General features: G+C 55.2%; 2 protein-coding genes across 2 annotated transcripts in view; one reads left to right on the forward strand and one right to left on the reverse strand.

The window, feature by feature from the left end:
• Nucleotides 1-21607, forward strand: part of CUNH7orf50 (chromosome unknown C7orf50 homolog) — a 124069-nt gene that overhangs the window by 41918 nt on the left and 60544 nt on the right. The window lies entirely within an intron of this gene.
• On the reverse strand, nucleotides 1877-4474 carry GPER1 (G protein-coupled estrogen receptor 1). The gene has a single exon (XM_032872831.1). The coding sequence runs from the start codon at nucleotides 3720-3722 to the stop codon at nucleotides 2643-2645; it is 1080 nt and encodes a 359-aa protein (XP_032728722.1). The 5' UTR covers nucleotides 3723-4474; the 3' UTR covers nucleotides 1877-2642.

Raw genomic sequence — 21607 nt, forward strand, 5'->3', positions numbered from 1 at the left:
AGACCCCTGCACGGAGTCACATGCTTGAAGCTGGGGCGCAGGTCTGTGTGTCCGCTCTGCAGCTTGGAGTTGTCAGCACTGAGGTCAAAGGGGGGACTTAGCAAAGAGCAGAGTGCAGGCTGGGTTCCGGGCATGCCATCTGCTCTGACCGGGCCCTGGGCTGGGGCAGAGCCCATCCTGAGAAGCTGTTCCACGGGGAGCTCAAAGGATGTGTGAGGGAAGGAACGTTAGAACCTCTTCCGGCTTTTATAGGACGAGGTGCATCAACGCGGTGTCTGTACCACATGTAGATTCATGACTTTTGGAGGTTCTGGAGAGGCAGAGGGTGGAGGGAGGACTCGTCCTTGGAAGTTGCTCCCTTCACCTTGGCTGCAGGGTGGATGTCCTGTGACAATGCAGCGGGAGAGCTCATGCGGCTACCCTGTAGTGATGTCCCCCACACCAGAGCCACTGGTGCGTGGGAACTGTCCTCAGCGGTTGGGTGGTTTTCCGGGCCTGCAACGGGGATGTTTATTTAGAAAGTGAGTCTGAAGTCTGAAGAACTTGGGTGCTAGAGATGGCATTTCTGCAAGGTCACAGTTGGGCAATGCAAATATTTACTTGGGACAGACACCCTCTTTCTTAGAGATTTGCACCCATAAAAACCACTGAAACTTCAAATGGCTCATTTCCTTATCACCCTATCACCTAAACATTGTCTCGCCTTCCCCACAGGAAGCCCTGCCAGTGTGAACATCCTTGAGGACCCCTGTCTTCTGGGGAGGTGGGCCCCCTGAATGGAGTGGCAGGAGGGATGGGGCTCACATTTTTCCTGCCCAAGCCCACATTGGAGGCAAGGGCTCCCCACTCTTAGTCCACATTGGAGGCCAGGGGTCCCCACACTCAGTCCTCACTGGAGGCCAGGGCTCCCACTCTCAGCCCACAGTGGAGGCCAGGGGTCCCCAGTCTCAGTCCACATTGGATGCTAGGGGTCCCCACTCTCAGGGCACATGGAGGCTAGGGGTCCCCAGTCTCAGTCCACAGTGGAGGCCAGGGGTCTCCAGTCTCAGCCCACATTGGAGGCCAGGGGTCCCACTCTCCACTCACAGTGGAGACCGGGGTCCCCAGTCTCAGTCCACATTGGAGGCCAAGGGGTCCCCACTCAGCTCACATTGGAGGCCAGGGCTCCCCACTCTCAGCCCACATTGGAGGCCAGGGGTCCCCACTCTCAGCCCACATTGGAGGCCAGGGCTCCCCAGTCTAGCCCACATTGGAGGCCAGGGGTCCCCACTCTCATTCCACATTGGAGGCCAGGGGTCCCCACTCTCAGTCCACATTGGAGGCCAGGGCTCCCCAGTCTCAAACTGTAAGGAGGCCAGGGGTCCCTAACCCCAGCCTACATTGGAGGGCCGGACCCCCGGTTCCTGTGCATTAGAGGACAGAAGCCCCCTCTGCCTCCTCAGCTGCCTTGTGAGCACTCTGAGCTACTGTAGGCACTGTGCCTGATGCTCATAGCACAGAGCCTTCCAGAAGAGCCAGGGCACATGGTGCACTCCCAGGAATGTTTGCTCTGACACCTGGAGCTTGTGCAGCTGAGCATTAGATGCCCTGGAGATGCCAGCTGCGTGTGGGAGATGGAGTTTAGATGTTTGCCCTGGGAGGGAGTGCTGGCTGGGTCGTGAGCCTGGTGACACCAGGGACAGGGGTGCCCTTGTGAGGAAAGACTGGTTTTGCTGCCGAGGCTCAAGGACTGCCCTCCCACCCCGAACAACTCAGAGAATTGAGAATCAGGATGTGGCTATGTTTTATTGAGAAGGACTGGACATTCCTAGTAGTCACTAGTTTTTCTTTTGTACATTTTAAGAACTGTTTACATTGCCATCATCATTGTCCCCACCGTTGTTCTCAGAGGCCAACTTTCTCCCACGTGCGCTGGCTCCCCAGCTCGTAACCCCATGGTCTCCTTCCCTGATGGTGTAGGTGCAGAGATGCCCAGGAACAGACAGCAGAGGGCCGGCAACTCCGACAGCAGCGGGGCTTCTGGTTGCAGAAGTGCTCCGGGTCATGTGGCCGCTGTCTGTAGGGCCACCCTGAGGGGTGTGTGTGTGTGAAGAAGCACTTCTCCCTTCCTCTCTGACTTGAGGGCACTTGTTAGTATGCCCAGTAAACCGTAAGCCACAGATGAGGCGGATGGTCCATAGTTTCCAGTTCAGGTCTGCTGAGTGTGTTGTCTGCAGCATTCATTTTTCCCGAGGATGGCAGATTTATGGGAGACGGACCTTGAAACTAAGATCTCTCCTCCAAAATGTCCCCTTTGTTTTGCTTGCACTGGCCAACATGAGAAATGTCGTTTGCTGTGGGACACAGTGTGTGCAGAGTGGACTGCAAGTTCATGCTGGTCCCCATCCCTACGCCAGCTCATGCCAGTCACATGCCCTGCAGCTGTTGAGTGTGGGTGGGGAGCCCCAGTGCTGTGTACTCCGCCCAAGGTCAAGGTGGCTTGCAGTGAGGGCTCTTCAGAGCCCAGGTGTGCCCGCAGCTGGGGCACGGGTGGGCCATCCTGTTCTGCCTGGGCTCAGAGCACAGTGTGGCCCAGCTGTTCCTCCCACCTTGCCCTGGGGGTGACCCAGCGTGGGATCCCTGTGGGTGCAGCCCCGCTGCCTCTACACGGCGCTGCTGAACCTCACGTCTGACTGCTCCGTGCTGTCCGGAAGGACCGCCTTCAGGGCAGCATGGCAGAAGCGGTTCAGAGCTGACATGTTGGTTTTCTGCTCAATGTACATTCTCAGTTTGTCCCGAAAAGTCTCCCCCAGAAAGCTGTAGATGAGGGGGTTCAGGCAGCTGTTGGAGAAAGCTGCCAGGTTGACAATGTGGCCCGTGAGCGGGTAGGCGTGGCGGAAGGACTGCGTGCAGGGAGCGGCTCCTGGTGGGCTGCGCTGCAGGAGGTGGACGCTGATGAAGACGTTCTCCGGCAGCCAGCAGATGAAGAACACAAGGACCACCGCGAAGATCATGCGCAGGGCTTTCTGCCGCCTGGGGCGCAGGCCTCGGTGCTTGTGAGCCTTGACGAGCACGCGGACAATGAGCGAGTAGCACAGGCCAATGATGGCGAAGGGGATGACGAACCCCAAGGTCACTTCCAGCCACTGGATCTCTTTGACGTCTGCGAAGCAGAAGCAGACCTCCTCCGTGTGCTGCAGGTGCACCGCGGTGAAGGGCACCAGCGTGGCCGAGACAGACGCCATCCAGATGAGGCCGCAGCTGAGCCGGGCGTGGTGCTTGGTGCGGAACAGGCTGGACCTCATGGCCTTGGCCAGGGCGATGTACCGGTCAAAGCTCATCCACGTGAGGAAGAAGACGCTGCTGTACATGTTGATCTGCAGGAAGAGTGACATGAAGGTGCACAGCACGGCAATGTCGTAGTACTGCTCGTCCAGGTTGAACACCTCGATCAGGGAGTCAGCCACCAGGATGAGGTCTGCCGCTGCCAGGTTGATGAAGTACAAGTCCGGGATCGTCATCTTCTCCCGGAAGCTGATGTTTACCACCAGTATCAGGATGTTCCCCACAAAGCCGATGGGGAAGAGGAAGATGGTGTACAGGCAGGACAGAAAAAGCCCGATCACATACTGCTGGTGCTCAGAGAGCTCGCCCGTCTGGTTAGCCAGGACAGTGCCAATGAGCGCATGGGACAGGTTGAGCTCCAGGGGGGTGCTGTTGGAGGCACCTGGGTGCGTCTCCATGCCAGGGAGCGGCACTGGGGAAGTCACGTCCGTGTCCCCAGAGGTGCACCTTTCAAGGTTTGCTGCGTGGCTACCAGAAATCCCACTTAAACGAAAGCTCCATCTCTAGAAAGAAAGGTGACGCTCTTTGAAGTGAGCCAGATGCCGGTAAGAGCAGAAGTCATCGCGGGCACCACTGCAAGCAGTGTGGGTCCGTTTTGCAGAAAGCTGAGCAATCGGAGAAGGTGGTCCATGTCCACACAGCGGGTGGCACCCTGGCTGGCCGTCGGCTTGGTGTCAGCTGCCGTGTTCCACGCACGGGGTGGCGCCACTACCTGTGCACCTGAGAGAAGCAGATGGAAGAGGAGTCAGGCTTTGGTTCAAGTCTTTAGGGCTTCCTGGCGAGGACGGTCTCTGCGGCCGATGGCCATGGGGACGGCAGGCACGTGAGTGTGCAGGGAAGGCCAGGACTTGAGGTCCTTAACGTCTTGGAGAGGTGGTTGTCACTGAGCTGAGGGAGAAGAATTAAGTGTAGAAAATGCCCCACATTCTGTCCCCAGGGCTCCCGGCCGCTCAGTCTGACCGGAGCCTGGACTGTGAGTCATCCTAACACGCAGTGGACGCCTATTTTTTAAAATAGTTGAATAGCAGGCTTATGAAGTAACATGGATGTTGGGTATGGAAATCTCAGGAAAAGTACTGTTTGCCAGCAAAGAAAATAAAATTTATTTCAGCAGCTGTTAGAAAGAGAGCTGAGATAGGAAGGGAAAAACCCAGCTTCTCTGAAGGTAGTGGGCCCAGAATGCTTTGTGGAAACTGCTTAAGCAGAATCTCTTACAGTAAAATAGATAAAAGAAATCTGGTTTTGTTTTTTGTTTTGTTTTTTGCTAACCTAAGCTTGGGTGCCCCAAATGAAACTTCTTTCATGATATGAAATGAAAGAGAAAACATAATAAAAATGGTACTTGCCTTAGTTGATAATATTTACGCAGTGTTTTCATAAATTATTATAAAATCTAACATATTTTTGTAATGTTTGTAACCTAGAAGCTGGGTACAAAAGAAAAAACCAAAATCCTAAGGAAAGCCCTTTAGGCCTTTGCCACCGACATGTCTAGCCTCCGGGGCCCTCCACCACAACGTGGCTTGTCTGTGGTCTCAATAGACAAGTCAGCCAGGGTTCGCTGGGCAGCTGGGGAGGGGTGCCCTTGCTTTGAGGGGGTGGGTGGGGGCCTGCTGCCGATGACGAGAAGCCCCAAGGAAGCCGGCCTGGCACGTTAAAATGGACTTGAATTGTTTTCTGTTGAGAGTTCTTGTTTTACCCTGTGAGATCATTAGGACTCATTTCTGAAGTGTTGCCAAACCAGAGTAGACATTGAACCACTGCTTGAAAATACTGCTTAAAAAAAATAAATAAATAAGGGCAGAAAAACGTAAGTCACAGCCTTGGGGTCAGTTACGATTTAAAAAGTATTCAGTTAGCTTTGCTTAGCTGGGGTTGATAAGTTTATTACTTATTTTGCATTTTTTACTCATCTTTAGTAGATAATACCAATTTGAACCACATAAATGTCATCGTGCCCAGATACTATCTGTAACGTTAAAAGCCTCTGTTTTTAATTTCTTTGTAAAAAGTGCTCCAAGTGCTTGTTTTGCTCTCTAAATGTGGAAACTCGGGGCTGTTTTAGATGCTTCCAGAGGAAGGCTTGAAGGTGAAGGCATTCACAGCGCACACTCGTCCTCCTCAGTGCTTGTCAAGATAGGCTGTGTGGAAAGAGTTTGAAAGCGAGTCCGCCACCTCTTTCCCATGTACACGAGGCTTTTGATCCTTGGCAAATACCGTTACTTTCATAGTAGCCTAGAACAGACTCAGAAAGGAGCGTGGGTTTCCTACCTCCACAGCACCCTCCTGAGAGTTGACCATGAATTTTTAAAAGATGAGCATGAAACAGTTTCGTATCATTTTGTTTCATGTTTCCACTGCTTGTCTAGTTCTAGAAAACTAAAGCCACATTTGTCAAATCTACTGGGTATGTGTCTTCGTGAAGGAATACTAATCTGCCCAGACGTGTGGCTTGGGCGAGCATTTTCATTGAGCGAGACATGATGCTGTAGACAGAGCCGTCTGACTGTCCTAACGTGAGACAGCCCCTGGCTTGAACGAAATAACGACAGAATACTGCATATTATTTTCGGCATGCACTATAGAAAGAACCTTTGTGCTTAGCCTCCCTGGCTATAGTCACGCTGAGGTTGTTAGAGCCCCATCTGGGTCCTTACGTGGAGGAGAAGGGCTATAGCCTCAATGGCCCTATCACCAGAGGGTAGCCTATGTGCCCACATCTGCTGCACCTTACATGAGAACACTGAGCCAGGTCTGCCCGGTGGTCCTGTGGTGGCACCGACCCTAGCGCAGAACCAGGAACCCAGGACGGAGACTCACCTGCCCCGCAGCGAGTTTGAGCAGACCCTTCCCCCGTCCCCCGGAGGGCTTGTCAGCCAGCCTCAGCGACCGTGCTCAGGGCCGGCTGGAGGCGCAGCGGCAGCTCTCGATCGGGCGGTGGGGATTCTGGACTTGCTTCCACCCGTCGAAGGGTGCCAGAGCGGTGGTCCTGGGACGGGAAGCCTGGTGCACGAGGCTGACCCGCCACAATGCCCATCATCGCTCCGTCATCGTGCTGGTCATCGTGCCGGGCACCGGACACCGGGACACCCCGGCACTGCAGGCTTTATAGGCTTCCCAGGGCCGCCCATTGTGCTTTGCACTGCTGGACGGCCTCCGAGAAGGCCGGCATTAACCATTTTTTTGCTGGCCTTTTTTCTCCCACACTGTGGCGATGAGCTCAGTCCCACTACACATTTTTATGGATGTTTCCAGACTTACCCGCTTTTCTTCACCCACTGATAAAATTTTTTTAAAGTGTGAAAACGTTGTAAGTAGGTCTTGTGTACCTTTCAGATGCTGACCCATCGTCATTTGCTGGAACCGAAATGGTCTTGCTTGTTTTTAAAATGAGGCACTAGATTTCCTAAGCCGAGAGAGGATTGTACTAATTATACTTGGAGAATCGAACCTAGAACTTTCACAAAAGCATTTCCAGAAAGAAATTTAAACCCAAGAGGTAACAAGTATTGGGGGCAAGTACATTAGGAATCAGAGTTGTTTTTCTGCTCTCAGTGTTAGCCATGTCTCAGCTCTCGCTTTCTCTTTGCTCCTGAAACCGCCCGAGTGCACTTGTCCCGCAGGAATCAGTGACCCACCCGAGAGGCCCTCCTCCGCTGCGGCCCTTGTACAGTCAGGGTGAATTCTGTCCCAGTCCCTGGGACCGCCCCCTCCCCCACCCAATACCTGACCATCCTGCAGGTAGCTGCTGTCTCCTGCCCACCACCCCCACCCTCAGCCGGTGGTTGGGTTCACCATCGGCTCAGGCAAAGGCCGGCAGAGTCGCCCCAGTTCCCAGGTGCGTGCACATCAGGTCTGAAGTCTGTAGCACCAGCCGCACCCTGGCTGCTCGCACCAAGTTGTGCAGTGTTCGCGGACGTCACATTTTAATCAATCTCATATTTTCCTCTTGGTGACCTTTTACTTTCTGAGTTTTTTGAAGCTGTGGGATTGACCCGAGCGTGATCTTTTGGGTGACTTGAGTGTGAATAAAGCACACGGCTGCGGCATTGGCAGCACAGAGGCCAGCACGTGCTCCTCCCGGAGGACAGAGGCTGGTTCCGGGCTTGGAGCAAAGGCGTCCGGTTGGACATGTGCACGGCGGCTGCGGGGTCCCCCTGCGGTGACGGGCCCTTCAGACCACCAGGTGGCTTCCCTGCAAGCTTTCTGTTTTGTCAGGAGCCTGTCTCAAACGCTTGAAGGTATTCTGAATGGTAATAACCTAACATCTTTCAGATTTGTGTTTATACACATGTATTTCAACAGAAAATACTATGTTAAGTTTTTTATGGAAACATACTAATCCATTGTTCTTTCCAGCTTTAGAATCCAGACATAATTCTAATCTGTAATTCTTCAAATTCTGAATGAATGGTAACGTGGACGAGGCCGGTATGATCTCACACCTACCGTGGACAGCCACAGACTCCCAACAAGTCCAGCACTAACAATGCCTGAGGACACCATTTTGAAAGAAATGAGTCATGAGAAAGTATAACTTCCTGTTGTGTTAAAAAAAAATAAATAAAAATCCAAACCTTGAAATAGCCAAGACATGTCACGTAAAAATAGCCACTGCCCACTCGCCCCAGCCCAAGGCCTGTGGCCCCTCTAGTCCCGGTGGCTGAGGAGGTGCTTCCTGCAGCTCCCGGCGCACTATCCCTGCAGCTCCCCCCGAGTTCCCAGCACTATGGCTGGCATGCCGGCCCGTGCAGAAGGCTTGCCATCAGGTCATGAGGGCTGCCAGCTGGTGGCACTGGGTGGCTAGTAACCTGTCAGCCCTCACACGACAGGACCCTGCCTTAGGGATTTCAGTCCCCAAACCCGAGCTGATGTTTGCATGCATCAGGGATGGGAACATCTTACAGATGTCTCTGTAGAGCAGAAAGACCTTTTGATGTTAAAATCTACCCTCCAGTGGGCATTTACTCACTCCAGGCTCTGTTTGCTGACCGCATTATACCCATGGCTCATGTAGCCCTCACTGAGCACCCTGGCAGGTGGGGGCTGGTCCTGTCCCTGCCATACAGGTGAGAAGCCTGAGCTCAGGTGCATTTGGCCCAGGCCTCGGTCTGGCTGACTCTGGCCCACGGTCCTTGTCATTGCACTGAGAGCTTCCCACATGGCCAGTCCCCTTGTAACAAGGTTGTCTTGAGGCTGAATTGGACTTCTTTACAGATTTTTATCCATCCCCAGAATCGGATGATGGGAAAACTTCAAACGGAGTCTGGTCTGCTTGGCGTTCATTTAGTTAAATTTGCAGATGTAGTCCGGTAACAGGTAGCACATAAGGAATAGACATGGTAAAGCCAGGAGGTCTGCCTGAGTGAGGGCCCCACCAGAAAGAACCCTTACCCTCATTTCCAGTTCCTCCAGGCCTGGTGCTGTGTCCCCCATCCCCGCCACCCCTGCTCTTCTGTAGCAAAGAATTGTCCCCCTGGCTGCAGAGGGACCCCTATGGTGAGACACGTATCGCCCCAGTGGGAGCAAGCCCGGAACCGCCAGGTTCCCATCTTCTCCCTCTGCAGTCAGTCGCCCTGGGGCCCTCAGTAGAGTGGTGGTAGGGTGGGGGCACTACGTGATGCCCACAGAGGAGCTCTGAACACCAGGACATCCAGCCTGCGCCGTCCTTGTCCTTGTGCGGGGCCGTGTGCCCACAGCACGTGCGTGTGCCACCCTTCACCAGGATGGCCTGGTCAGCAAGACGCGAGCGGAGTCCCGGGCAGCCGGGCTCCTGTTTCCTCTGGGTGCATCACAGGGAGAGAGAAGCTCAGTCCCGATGTTTGTAGGCTCGTTGGCAGGATTTGGCTCATGGCTGAGACCCCAAGTGCTGTGGCAGCTGCGCTTCGGAGTCGCCGGCGCTGGGAAGCACAGCATGGCCTGTGTGGTGCTTATGGGGGGAAGCTCACGGGCACTGTGGGTGCACCCACTCTTGAGAGGCAGCCCTGCACGCTCAGCGTCTCATGCATTTTCTCTTGATTATCCTGAGTGGGGGGAAGCAGAGAGCCCTTCCCCTGCATTCTTTGTGACCCTTACAAAGCCCTTGGGGGCTTTTGTGGCCTTTGTGCTCACACGCCCCCAAGCATTCAGGCCAGCACCACCTGCTATAAAAACAGAGGCCAGGGCCCAGAGAGGGGACGGGGACGGGCTCACCTTGGGGAAGTGTGTGGATGGACGTCCTGCATCGTCTTCATCGGCTGTAGGCTGGCATGCAGAGGTATGTGCTATGGGGGAGTACTCTGGGCCCCCATTGGGTAGCCGTTGGCCGGGGCTGACTGTCAGAGCCTCTGATTCTGAGTGTGTGTGTGTGTGTGTTTGTGGCCCAGGAAGTGGCCCAGGGAGCGGAGGAGCGACCACCAGGCACTTCCTTCCAGGTGAGCTCTGCTCTGGAGACTCAGCCTGGAGCCTGTGTTGGCAGGAGTGGACGCATTGGCGCTGCCCTCCCATCCTCTCTGGGGCTACCAGTCAGTGAGACCCAAGTGGCAGTCCCGTGTGTGTGCAGAGCTGTGTGTCCAGACCGTAGCATGCCAAACCGCCGCTGTCTACACTGTCCAAAGCTGTTCCCTAGAGAAAGTGGACAGGCTTTCTGCAGACCGACTGTCCGGCCCCTTCCATTACGGGACGGGACGTTGAGGGTGCAGCTTCTTTCCGGCATCAGAGGCACCTTCATGCCCACTCACCCCGAGGGTATTTCATGACACCATAAAGGAGCCGTCCCGGTGGTTTCGCCAATGTTGACTTTTTGGACAGCTGGGCTCCTCTCAGCCGTTGCCTGGAGCTTTCTGGACATTTCCTCTAATTTTCTGAGAGCGGTGTGCCAGTGTGTGGCCCACAGAAGCTCAGTCAGATGGTGCCTACCAGGCTCTGCCCCAAGGAGGGCTGTTTGCGGGTGGCATGTTCTAGAATGCCAGGCTGGTGGCCCGGGTCCTCAGGGAGAGGCTGGGAGCCTCAGGAAGTGGCTGCCCCTCACCCTCCACTTTCTTCGTTCTGAGCCATCTTTTTCAAATCAAGGTTTCATGGGCACCTTCTGGGCTAAAGCAACCCCCCAGGGTGGAAAACCACAGTTCTGTGTGTTTTCTCCTCTGTGGCTCTTGACCTTTCTCTCGGCTTGGTCCTTGAGGAGCTCCTGTTCTCAGTGTGTCCTGTCTGACCCAGGGCAAGGGATGAACAGGCGAGACCCACGCAGGGCTGGTGGTGAGGGCCGGGGGCACCTTGGTGCTCTAGGGTCGGGTTTCCCCACCTCCTCTGCCATCACCATGGTACCTTTTAGTGTCTCAGACACTGGGCTTCCTCATAGGATTTGTTTAAAGAAAGGATCCTGTGGCGCAAAAGAAAAAGTTTGAGAACCACCGATTTACATTCCTGTGGTTGAGTTCTAAAACTATTCCTTTAGCCAAAATACTGAGAAACTCAGTGGGATCAGATTCTCCGGGCTTGGCTTACGTGTTTGCTGTCCCAGTGTGAGTCGGCCATTTCTTAGAGGAGCCTGAGCACATGTGAGCCTAACCCCTCCTTCTGTTCTAAAACTAGCAGGCTGTTGGCTTCTATTATTGTATATTTATACATTAATTTAGATCCTTCCACTTCTGGCCATAAATGAGTAACGTCAGGGTACTTGCCATAAACCATTCAAAGCTGGATAAGATAGAGGACACAGCTGTTTCCAGACACTGGGGCAGTAGGCAGTGCAGGTTCTTAGTCTCAGAGAAAAGGAAGGAGGCACAGTGAGCCCCCTCATCTGGGGGCAGGAAGGGATCTGAGCAGCTCGGGTGACCAGACCACATTGAGGGGACGAGATTAGGTTTCTGGGAGGCCACAGGAGCTGGAATGGCAGGAGATGGAGCTGGAGACAGGGAGCCATGTCAAAAAAGAGCTCCCGAGGTGCAGAGAGCTGAACCTGTACGTGCCTGGTGGGAACAGTCAAGGCCGGACTGAGAACACCGCCAGCTCCAAGCCGAACAACTCCCAGAGTTTACGTAGGCCTGGGCCACATTCTCATTCCACCTGGTCAGACCAGAGATGTTTTTGAGCATTTGAGACAACGAGGAGAGACCCCAGAATGGGACACACTAGACCCTGACTCACAAAGCTTAAACACAACTCTTCAGAGAATCCCACGGATCCGCAGGGAACAACATGCCTGCCGGAGTAAATGTCAGTACTCTTCAAGAGAAGAGAGCAGGGGCACTTGGGGGGCTCAGTCGGTGAAGCATCTACGCCTTCGGCTCCAGTCATGATCCTAAGGTCCGGGGATTGAGCCCCTAGTCAGGGAGCCCGCTTCTCCCTCTCCCTCTGCCGCTCCTCACCACTCATGTTCTTTCTCTCTCTCTCTTTTGCTTGCTCTCTCTCTCAAATAAATAAATAAAATCTTTTTTAAAAAATGAGAGTGAAATTTAACACCCAACAAGGGGAATTCATGACATCCAGCATCTAGTAAAAATTACTCTATCATGTGTGAAGGAGCAGCCTTGAGATGTCAGTCCTGATGCCATTTGTCCTGCTTGACCCTCCTGGTGGAAGGGAGCACACTGACTTCCAGATGCTCCCAGTTCTGTCCTTTGTGCGCCCTGCCAGCCCCTGCGGGCCTCGCGCCTGCCTGTGGTCCAGGGCCAAGGCTCCTGGAGTGTGTGAGCACACAGAGGAGCAGAAGCAGAAGGGAGTGGGGTCTTAAAGCATTTAGTGTTTTAATGGTGTTTTACAGAAGCTACTTAACAATGTAATCCAAATTCTTTTTTTTTCCAAAGAAAGAATGCAGATGTATCAACATCGAAGAGGCAAGTTTTTGTCCTGTAGTTTGCAGAATAACATAAAGTAGTCATTAAAATAGAAGCTGTCCAGACAACAGAGTATTAGCCCTAAAAAGAAACCAGCTACCAAGACATGGAGGAACTTGACATGCATGTTCCCAAGTGACAGAAGCCAGTGTGAGCTGGCTCCGGACTTTGGGATGCCGGCTGCAGGGTGTTCTGGAAAAAGCAGGACTGCGGGGACAGTAAAGATTGGTGGGGGCCTGGGACCAGGGGCAGGGATGAAGGGGCAGAGCACGGGGGCTTTTCAGGCAGTGGGTCCTCTGTGACGCCGTAACGAAGGCTGTGTGTCCTCATAAACCCGTTGGAACCATGGAATGTCCAGCGCCAGGAATGAGCCCAGACGTGAACTGTGGACTCGGCATGACAGTGATGTGTCAGTGGAGATCCATCACTTGTGACAGACACTCCACTGGGGGGATGTCAGGGTGGGGGCAGGGCGTGGAGGGAACCTCTTCATTCCTTTTAATTTTATTGTGACCCTAAAACTGCTCTCAAGAGGTTTTCATAAAAAACCAAACCTGTCAAAGGTATAGATTCCCACAACCAGAGACCCCTTTCCCTTCCACGCCTCCTTTCTCTATTTGACCAAGAAAATCTTAATGTAAATCTAGCAAGAATTGTTAAGTGTGAATTCTGCATTAAGATTAACTACTGAACTTCTTATTTTATGTTTGGTACCTTATGGCGGTCACCAACCACCTGCCAGTCGCAGGGAGCCGGGAGCGCCATGTGACACTTGATCACCTGGCAGGGAGCGTGGAGCACCGTGTGACACTTGATCAGCCTGTGGGTGATACTCTCAGACCTCCAGTGAGGATGGCATACTTACAGAGATAAAACCAAGCTCCTTCGCAATCAGCAGTACGTCTGCGGTCCAGACTCTCTGGCAGTGTTAAAGGTTAACCAGTTAATGACCCTTTGGGGCTAGATTATAATATGGTCCCAAAGTTATTTGAACAATGTGTTTATTTTCAAGATTCTGTTGTCTGGCTGGGAAGGGGCAGAGAAGGATGCCAACTCAGGCTCACGGAATTGCCCACCAGCATGTAGGACGTCTCCACCCGGTCAGCCCTGTGTCTGGCCAGCTTTGGCCCCCACATTCGTGGAACCCTTGATTTGCAGGGTTTCCTTTAGCTGCAAGCCTTTGCTTTGATCTAGGGTGTGGAGCAGCATGCCAGGCAGCTGGTTTGCCATGCCTTCCAGATGATCCCGTCCCCCCCATTGGTGCTCACCATGCAGACTAGAGTTTCAACAGATGGTCCTGTCCCCTCCCTGCTAGGAAGACCCCCTCACTTGTCCGGCTTGCTCGTCCACTGCAGGCGGAGCCCTGCCTTAACAGCCAACTCTCTTTAAGGAGAAGCTGTCGCTGGGCTCTGCCTTCCTGCACCGTTGGGTGACGCTCTCTGGAAGGCTCAGCAGTGCCAGCCTGCAAGGCCTGTGGAGGAAGAGGATGGCCAGGGAATTCACGCAGCTCTCCCCAAACAGGACCAGCTCTGCCAGGTTCATGAGCAGCTCGTCCCTGGGGGAGCCAATGTCCCTCTGCAGCTTCAGCCGGGCCCGCTGCAGGAGTGCAATGTTGTAGAGGAGGCGGCAGGCGAACGTGGTCAGGGCCATGGCCAGCACAAGGCAGGGAGCGGAGGCCGCATCCCTCTGGGGAGGGGCCGCCCGCCAGGCCAGCTGGACAACGAGCAGGATGAAGAACACCAGCTTCAGGACAAGGGCCAGCCCGAAGCCCAGGCTGACCTTGACGATTTCATACTCGGGCCAGGCGGTCAGCGGGTCCACCTGGCACAGGGTGGTTCTGGACAGCTCCCCAGATGTGCCCAGCAGGGCTGCCAGTCCCAGGGAGCTGCAGAAGGCACAGCCCCCGATGACGGCCAGGCTCTCCGCGGGCCTCTGGGCCGCCTTGGTGGCCACGGGCAGGCAGGGCACAGAGCCCTGCAGCAGGAACGCAAAGAGCATCACCAGCTGCACGTACTGCGTGTTGAAGTAGCAGACGTTGGCCAGGAAGGAGAGGGTGGCACAGCTCAGGTTGGTGGCGACCATGTAGTCTGGCCGGCTGATGGCGGTGAGGGACAGCAGCGTCACCAACACGTTGGTGATCGTGAGGTCCAAGAGGAATGCGTCCAGGCCGCCCCACCTGGCACGGCCCTTGATGAAGGTGGTCAGGTTGAAGAGCCCAGCCGCCAAGCTCACCGGGATCCCCAGAGCCATGTAGACGTGCAGGCACCTAGAGATGATGCTCTGCGCGGCGATGACTTCCTCGACTGCTGTGGACACGCGACTCGGGTACTGGACCCACGACATGTTGTGCAAGCTCATCCCGGCTGTGTCCGAGCTGCAATGGAAGCACACCACGCTGTTACCGGCCATCACCCTGGGGTCATGAGAAGGACGGGGGCGGGTGGCATGCCTGGAGGAGGGCCTCCCCCGAGGAGGGTGGGAACAGGGATTGGTGTGACTGCCAGCTTCCCTGTGGGGGTTCTGGAGCAGGGGCCTGGGTGCCTGTCTGCCTCTCCTCCCCCCACATCGGAATGAAGCTTACTGCTCTTAAGAGAGACAGCTTCTTGGAATGAGGTCACGTTTTAGTCCCGCCGCTAAAGCTTGTGCGCCAGGGGCCCCGATCTCCTGAAGGACTGCCAGGGAGCGGAGTTCCAGGACCCAGATTTAGAGCTCCTCCTGGACATCGTGCTCACTCAGGGCCTCAGCGTCAGGCAGGGGAACGGCCGGAATCTGCATTCTGCACCCTTCCCCCTCTTTCGGCCAGGAGCTGTTGGTTTGAGCCAAGCTGTAAAGTCCTGACTTGAGGCTTTAAATTGCAATGTGTACAGACTCACAGCCTTCCTGGCTGGTGTTTTGTCACTGAAATGGTTTGGTTTCTGTATACACACATCCTCCCCTTCAGTTTTAACCAAAGAGCCCATGAGGTCAGGAGATCGCGTAGCTGCTTGTTCAAAGGAGGTTGAGGGGGTAAAATTGGAGAGGTGATGTTTGTGGAGTGCTCATGCGTAGGCCTGGCCCCACAGCCTGCTTTCGTGTTCTCCCCGGGGGGCGGCTTGGGGCCCAGCTGACAGTCACACAGTGTGATCACATGCTGCCAGCACGGACTTCCAAAGGAGAGAACACAAGCGCATGGCCTCTCTTCCTGGCTACCCACCACCAGAGCCATCTCAGTAGCAGACTTTGCATCTGGAATCACGTGTTGCACACACAGGGGGTCTGACAGGTGGCCCCTTGCATATGCAGAGGTGTCATGGGCGTCCCTCCTTCCTGGACGCGGCCAGTGCCCAGATGCATTGTCCTGGTCTGACAGCCACTGGGCACACCATGTGGAGGTGGCTAGCATGTGCTTGCCTTCTCTGGCATGTCAGCGGCTGTCCGTCCCATAGGCCTGCGGAGGTGACTTGAATGCACACATTTCTCCATGTCCGTGTCTGGCTGGCATCTTCTGAGAGACGTGGGGAATTGCACTGTTTTCCATCTGCTGCTGCTGAAGGTAATGAGTGATTGCCAGGACGCAGAATGCCTTCAAAATTAAGAATAGTGACCCGACAGAGAGGAAGTGATTTGGAATGTTAATCTTTAATTAAGGCAAATTGGAAAGAAGATCTTGTGAACATTGACCACAGGTCAGGAAACAGCATTAGGCTGGGCCGGCATCTGATCTCTGCATCTGGCCAGTGTTCCAGGCACTTCCTGGGGCCAAACATACTCTCTCTGCTGGTGGTTTCGGGGGCGCTCATTGTCAGAGGCCCCCAGCTTGTGGCAGTCAGCTCCGTTACCTGATTTGGTAGCCAGGCTCTGGGTCACCCAGCTAGGTGGACAGAAGGTGTACGTCCCCAAATCTGGCCATGAGAGGAGGTCCTGGACTCATCAGCTTGTTAACTGCTTCTTGCCTCATCCTGTTTTTCTCCAGAGGCAAGGGGCCTTCTTTGGAGTGGGGTGAGCTCCAGCCTCACGCTCCCTTCTGTCTGCTGTGTGAGTTGTCTGGTGAGAGGTTGTGCACCTGTGGGCCCACAGCCAGGAGTGGGTGTGCTGCCGTCAACACTGCTCGCAGCGCCTGTTGACCCATGTTCTTGGTCCCAGCTCCTCCGTCTGCATGCTGGGCTCATTCAAGGAAAGGAAGTTGCCCAAGGATGGGTGGGGCGCACTGGCCCCCAGTGTGCCAGCGACACACAAAGTGGGGTGCTGCTCCCTGCCACTGGCGCCATCTCCCTCTCCTGTATTTAACACAGGCGTGTGATTCTTTTGCCCCAGGGTGTGGACAAAGGGTGGAATTCTAGCACCTTTTTATGCCTTCGGGATTGGGACCCAGGGGAAGGCATCCCAGCAGGTGAGACCTGATGCGCTTCCGAATCCCTGGCCTTGCGGTGGCCAGCCTGGGAAGGTCGGCAGGCTCTCAGCTTTGCCCCCTTCTGGGCTCAAGGAGCACGGAGCTTCTCCCAGCGCACCGGCTCTGCAGCAGCCTCACCCACCCCACCCACTCTGTCTCAGGCCTGAGCCTTTGCCAGGCTGGGTGGCCGCCAGCCCTCTCCTCACCACCACTTGTGGGTTTTATTCAGAAAGATAATAAAATGTGGAAGATAACTTCTCATGAAATTGTCCATGATGACAGCTCTTCCGGTGAATCCCCCACCCACATCCCTGACTCTTTTGTGTCTCTTCTCTGTTTGTGGCTTCTCTTTGGCCTTGATAGTCCTATCCCTCCCGCCCCAGCCCTAGAGGCTCACCCCCAGAGGGGAGCGGTTGGGGGGCAGGGCTCGCGGGAATCAGGGCCTTCACTGACAAGCCGAGTGGTCACCACTGCTGCATATTGTGGGAAACACTTTACATGGGATGATTTCCTCAAACTGTAGTTCTCTACAGGAGGTAGAGACAGTTGAAATCCCACATTGTGGAGGAGATGAGCACGTCACAGAACAATGGGGTCATTCATTCAGTGAGCCAATAGGTTACGATGGCGTCAAGATCGGAACCTGATGGTTTGGCCCAAGAACCTGTACACTTTTAAAATTTACATGCGACAAAACTTACCCTTTTTGGTGTATACCACAGATATATCTGGTCACGTAAATGCCACCACGCACAGTGGATAGACGGGTCCATCACCCTCTAGATTCCTCTGTGCCATTTCTTGGTGCTCAGCCCGTCCCTGTGCCACACCCCAGGCAACCCCGCACTGTTGTCCCTCCCATTCAGACACTGCCAGGACATCACAGGAGCGGACTCTGGGTGCCTTCTGTGTCTGGCATGTTCCTGCTGGGCAGCCGGCGTCGGAGGCTCCCCGATGATGCACAGGCAGAGCTCGCTCTTTGCTGTCGCTGAGCCGCGTCCCAGCCGCGCGTCTGCCGTTCCGCTGACGTGGGGGCCATTTCCAGGTGTGGGTGCTTACAAACCAGCCACTTGAAATAGTTGTGTATACGTTTTTATATATGAGCATATATATCACCTTGTAGGTGAGCAGAAAACTTTTTCTCTTGGGTGAATACTTAGGTGCGAGATTGCTAGGTCTTGCTTTTTCAAGAATTTTATTTGGTAAATTTGACATGGTTCACGTTATAATACGGTGTGCGGCGTGTGGCTGTGATACAGTGACGTGTTGATGATCAGCCCGAGCTCATCAGCAGTGCAGTAGGGCCCTGGATCAGTCACTTCCTGTTTCCTGTCTGTGCCCTCGCCGGACCCCCTTCCCATCCTTTCACTGGTTTGTTCTTGTTTTTGTAAGATTGATTGATTGATTTGAGAGAGAGAGAAGGTGCATGCGAGTGTGGGAGGGGCAGAGGGAGAGGGAGAGAGAATTTCCATCAGACTCCCCACTGAGCATGGAGCCCTACATGGGACTCAGTCTCACAACCCTGAGATCATGACCTGAGCCGAAACCAAGGGTCGGAGCTGACTTAGCTGACTGCCCCCCAGGTGCCCTGGTCTGCTTTTTAAATAGCTTTAACTTCTTTCAACTGCGCGGCTGTGGTGTCCTGTGGTACTTGTCCTCTCTGCCTCGAGGAGCGTGGCGTGCTGCGGGCCCGTGTGTGCTGCCGTGAAGGGCAATGTGTCCTCCCTCCCGGCCAGGTGCTGTCCCACTGTGTATGTGTGTGCTGCACCGTCTCGGTCCGTGCAGCTGCTGATGGGCGCTGGGCTCATGTCTGCAAGTGTGAGTCAGACTTGCGAGGCTGCCGGTGTTCGCCTGAGAGGCTGTGATATTTTGTGTCCCCTGCCAGAGCCTACGCTTTCCAGCATGGGTCTTAGCTGAGGCTCCGAATTCCCCTAGAAGCCAGCCTGACCCTCTGAGGCACAACCCTACCTTGTTCTGGTGCCAGTTTCAGGCCAAGAACCAGGGCTTTGGGGGCCCTCTTCTGAGTCACATGAAAGGGCTGCCAGGGTCCAGCTCTGGGGTCCCCTGGGAGCTCTCTGAGGCCAGAGCCTTGAGAATTTTGTGTTCTTTACAGCAGCTCGTGGCTGTAGCTCCTTAAATAGGCTTTCAGAGTGGGAGGGGCGTGTGGGGCGGCTTCCTGAGGGTTTGTGCACCCTTGGCCCCCCTGGGCCCTAGGTGGCCATCCAGCCTTTGCTCCGCTGGGCTCTCTCCCAGCAGCCCCTCCTCACACGTTCTGTGTTACAGGCCCACATTTATGTCCCTAGGAGCTCTGCTCAGGCACTGGGCAGCGGGGTGGTTCAGTGTTCTCCCTGCATCCACATGGCCCTTCTTGTCATCCCTGTGGACGAGCAAATCTCTAGTTGCTAGGACCTCCCCACTGCGGATGCTTACGGAGTCTCTGAAGTTTTGATGTCCTTTTTTGCTGGGTGCTTTCCAGTTCTGGGCTCATTTCACACGTGATCCCAGAAAAGCTTGCAAACTCTTTCTATATGGAAAGAGCTTAAGCCTTTGAGGTCAGGAATCTGCTCGGTGACTATGCTGTATCCTCAGCCTGTCCAGCGCGACCCTCTGCCTGGGGCTCCCCATGGCCCCGTCGGTCTCAGATGCAAACCTCTGGGCAACTGTCGCCAGGACTCCTGTCACTCACAAGCTCTGGCTATGGCTGTCTCTCCACCACCAGCTCCTGACGTTGCAGGTACATGAGAATGTGGTGGGCGCACTCCCTACTCTATGTTCATCTAGTGAGTTACAGGACGGAGCACAGGGAAGGGAAACTGCCTCTTGTCCCTGCCCCTTGGGAGGGTTCCTTCCTACTCTGTCCCAAGGCACCAACCCCATTCCCTCTTGGCCAGCTCTTCCCACTCGCGCTCCCTCTGGCAGGACTTGGCTTTTTTAGCGCCTTCTGGTCTTGGCTGCGTAAATGTTTCCATTCCATCCCAGTCTTCTGTGCTCCTGGCCGACAGGCAGCCGTGGGCCTGATGAGTCACCGTTCAGCCCATACATGGCCAAGCCCTGTGCTGTCCAGCCTGGCCGGCTTTACGGTGCTGTGGTGTGGGGAGCACGAGCTTTCGTGGACACTGGGCATAGGGTACCACCCAAGACTCAGGCCAGATGGCATGTGGGAGCCGTCCACAGGCTCCCACCTCTAGACCCCACCTGGGGGCTGGGAAGGGAGTGTGACCAGCTGTGTGGCCCCGCTTACCCATACTGCGTTTGTGGGGACCTGGTACCAGGCGTCTCCCTCCTCTCCTTCCTGGTGGTCCTAAGGTGCAAATACCTGAGCTGTTCTGAATGTCTTCTATGGGTTTGGGGGAAAATAACTTCACGGAAGTGTGAAGATGAAAAGGTTTCCACTTCGCTCCTTTTGTCTTCTGAGACCACCTCTGTCTCTCCTGGACACACTTACATGCACACATGTGCCTCCAGGAGACACAGCTGCTCCCTGTCTGACCCGGTGGGGGGCAGTCCGTTCCTCACACAGTAGACGTCCCTGCCTGGACAGGGACTGCCTTGCCACAGTCCCTGCAGCTTTCGTGGACACATCTTGTGTCCCTGTGTTAAGTCAGAGGCTGGAGCCCACCATGAGAGGCTTATCTGTGTGAGGGCTGAGCTCCGGACCTCTGCGTGCTCACGGGATCTTCCTCTGACACACACTGCACTCCCCACTGTCCCTATGGCCTCTCAGCAGCCGTTCAGGGACACAGTGAGAGCCCCTTGTCTGTACTCAAGGGCCCTTCTTTTCAGACCCACCTCCCCCCGGACCACCACCATGAGAAGCTTCCCACTGGTTCATACGTTTCCGAGGGCAGAGACGATGGGGGTCTCCTGGCCTACGGATTCCCATTTGTGTCCGCTGGCCACTCTGTGGGCCTAGGTGTTTGCCAGCACGTCCCAGTGCCCTGGGAGCAGCCATTCCCCCGCAGAGCTGAGCCTGAGAGGACTGCGCTCCAGCAAACCCACCCCTGGTCTAGAGATGCACACTCCATCCACCTGTCCCTGCACACTTACCGAGCGCTTACGAGGAGCCTGGCCCTGGCCGCCAGGTGCCACTGTCCTATCCTCATGGGACATGAGGACACGTGCCTTAGCTCGAGAACACCTGGCCCCTGAACCTCCAGAACCTCTGGGGACAGGCTAGGCTGTCCCCTCGCACGGTGAGCAAGACCGTGCACCCTATGGAGCATCGCGCCAGCAGGGCCTGCTGTAGGGTTTGGGCTTGGGTGGGTGATTTGGAGGAGGGTCTGAGGAAGTGGGCTCTCTCTGTCAGAAAGCAAGGGCTGTACCACGACCAGGGTCCTCAGTGGTCCTACCTGGTGGGGATGTGGCATCTTTGGTAAAGGGGCAGAGCGCACACTTGCACTGGACGGGAGGGTGTGGCTGTTCTGTGGCCTTTTGCAGCCTGCTTCGTGCCGGTCCCAGGACTACATGCCACTGTGCTGTGGCACACTGCACGGCCAGGTTGGCGGCTAGACCCTGGTTTTGTTTCTGTCCTCCTGCACACAGCCCCTGCAGCAATGCCACATCCTGCTCTGGACCACAGCACCTGGCCGCCGCATGGCCCTGCGGACCCCTCCCCGGCAGTCTCTGCCCTGCCGTCCCCAGCTATTTCGTCCAGCCCCACCCTCTTCGGCCCTGACCCTCCTCGGGGCCCTGACTGAGGGGCACATGCAAAGCCCAGCCCTGTTACCGGAGGTCCTGGAGGGCTGTGCTCCATGGGTTTCCGCTGCTGCCCTGCCCCAGCAGCCCCTCTGTGAGGTGGACAGCCCCACGTCTCACTCCATAGGCCTGTGGTATTAGATAGATGAATGAGCTCCTGGGTGTGTGTCTGCAGCATGGCACCCCTGAGCGCCTTTAGGAAGATTTTGTCAGACCAGGTGGCACGTGGAGGGCACTCGGTGGTTCCTTTCCACTTACAGAGAGGAGTCAGGTAGTCATAGAGACCCTTTCCTTCCATGCCATACCGAGTGGCCCTGAACACAAAGCATGCCTTGTGCAGAAGGCTGGCTGCCCTGCTTGCCTGGAAAACTCAGGCCTTTCCTTCCTTCCTAGGCTCCTCCCTCTG

This window comes from Lontra canadensis, unplaced genomic scaffold, assembly GCF_010015895.1.
Source record: "Lontra canadensis isolate GAN:19392208 unplaced genomic scaffold, GSC_riverotter_1.0 scaffold45, whole genome shotgun sequence".
NCBI classification, from domain to species: Eukaryota; Metazoa; Chordata; class Mammalia; order Carnivora; family Mustelidae; genus Lontra; species Lontra canadensis.

Bases quoted from the DNA above. Each gene is read 5' to 3' on its own strand.
- GPER1 (XM_032872831.1), bottom strand. From the start codon at position 3,722: ATGGAGACGCACCCAGGTGCCTCCAACAGCACCCCCCTGGAGCTCAAC.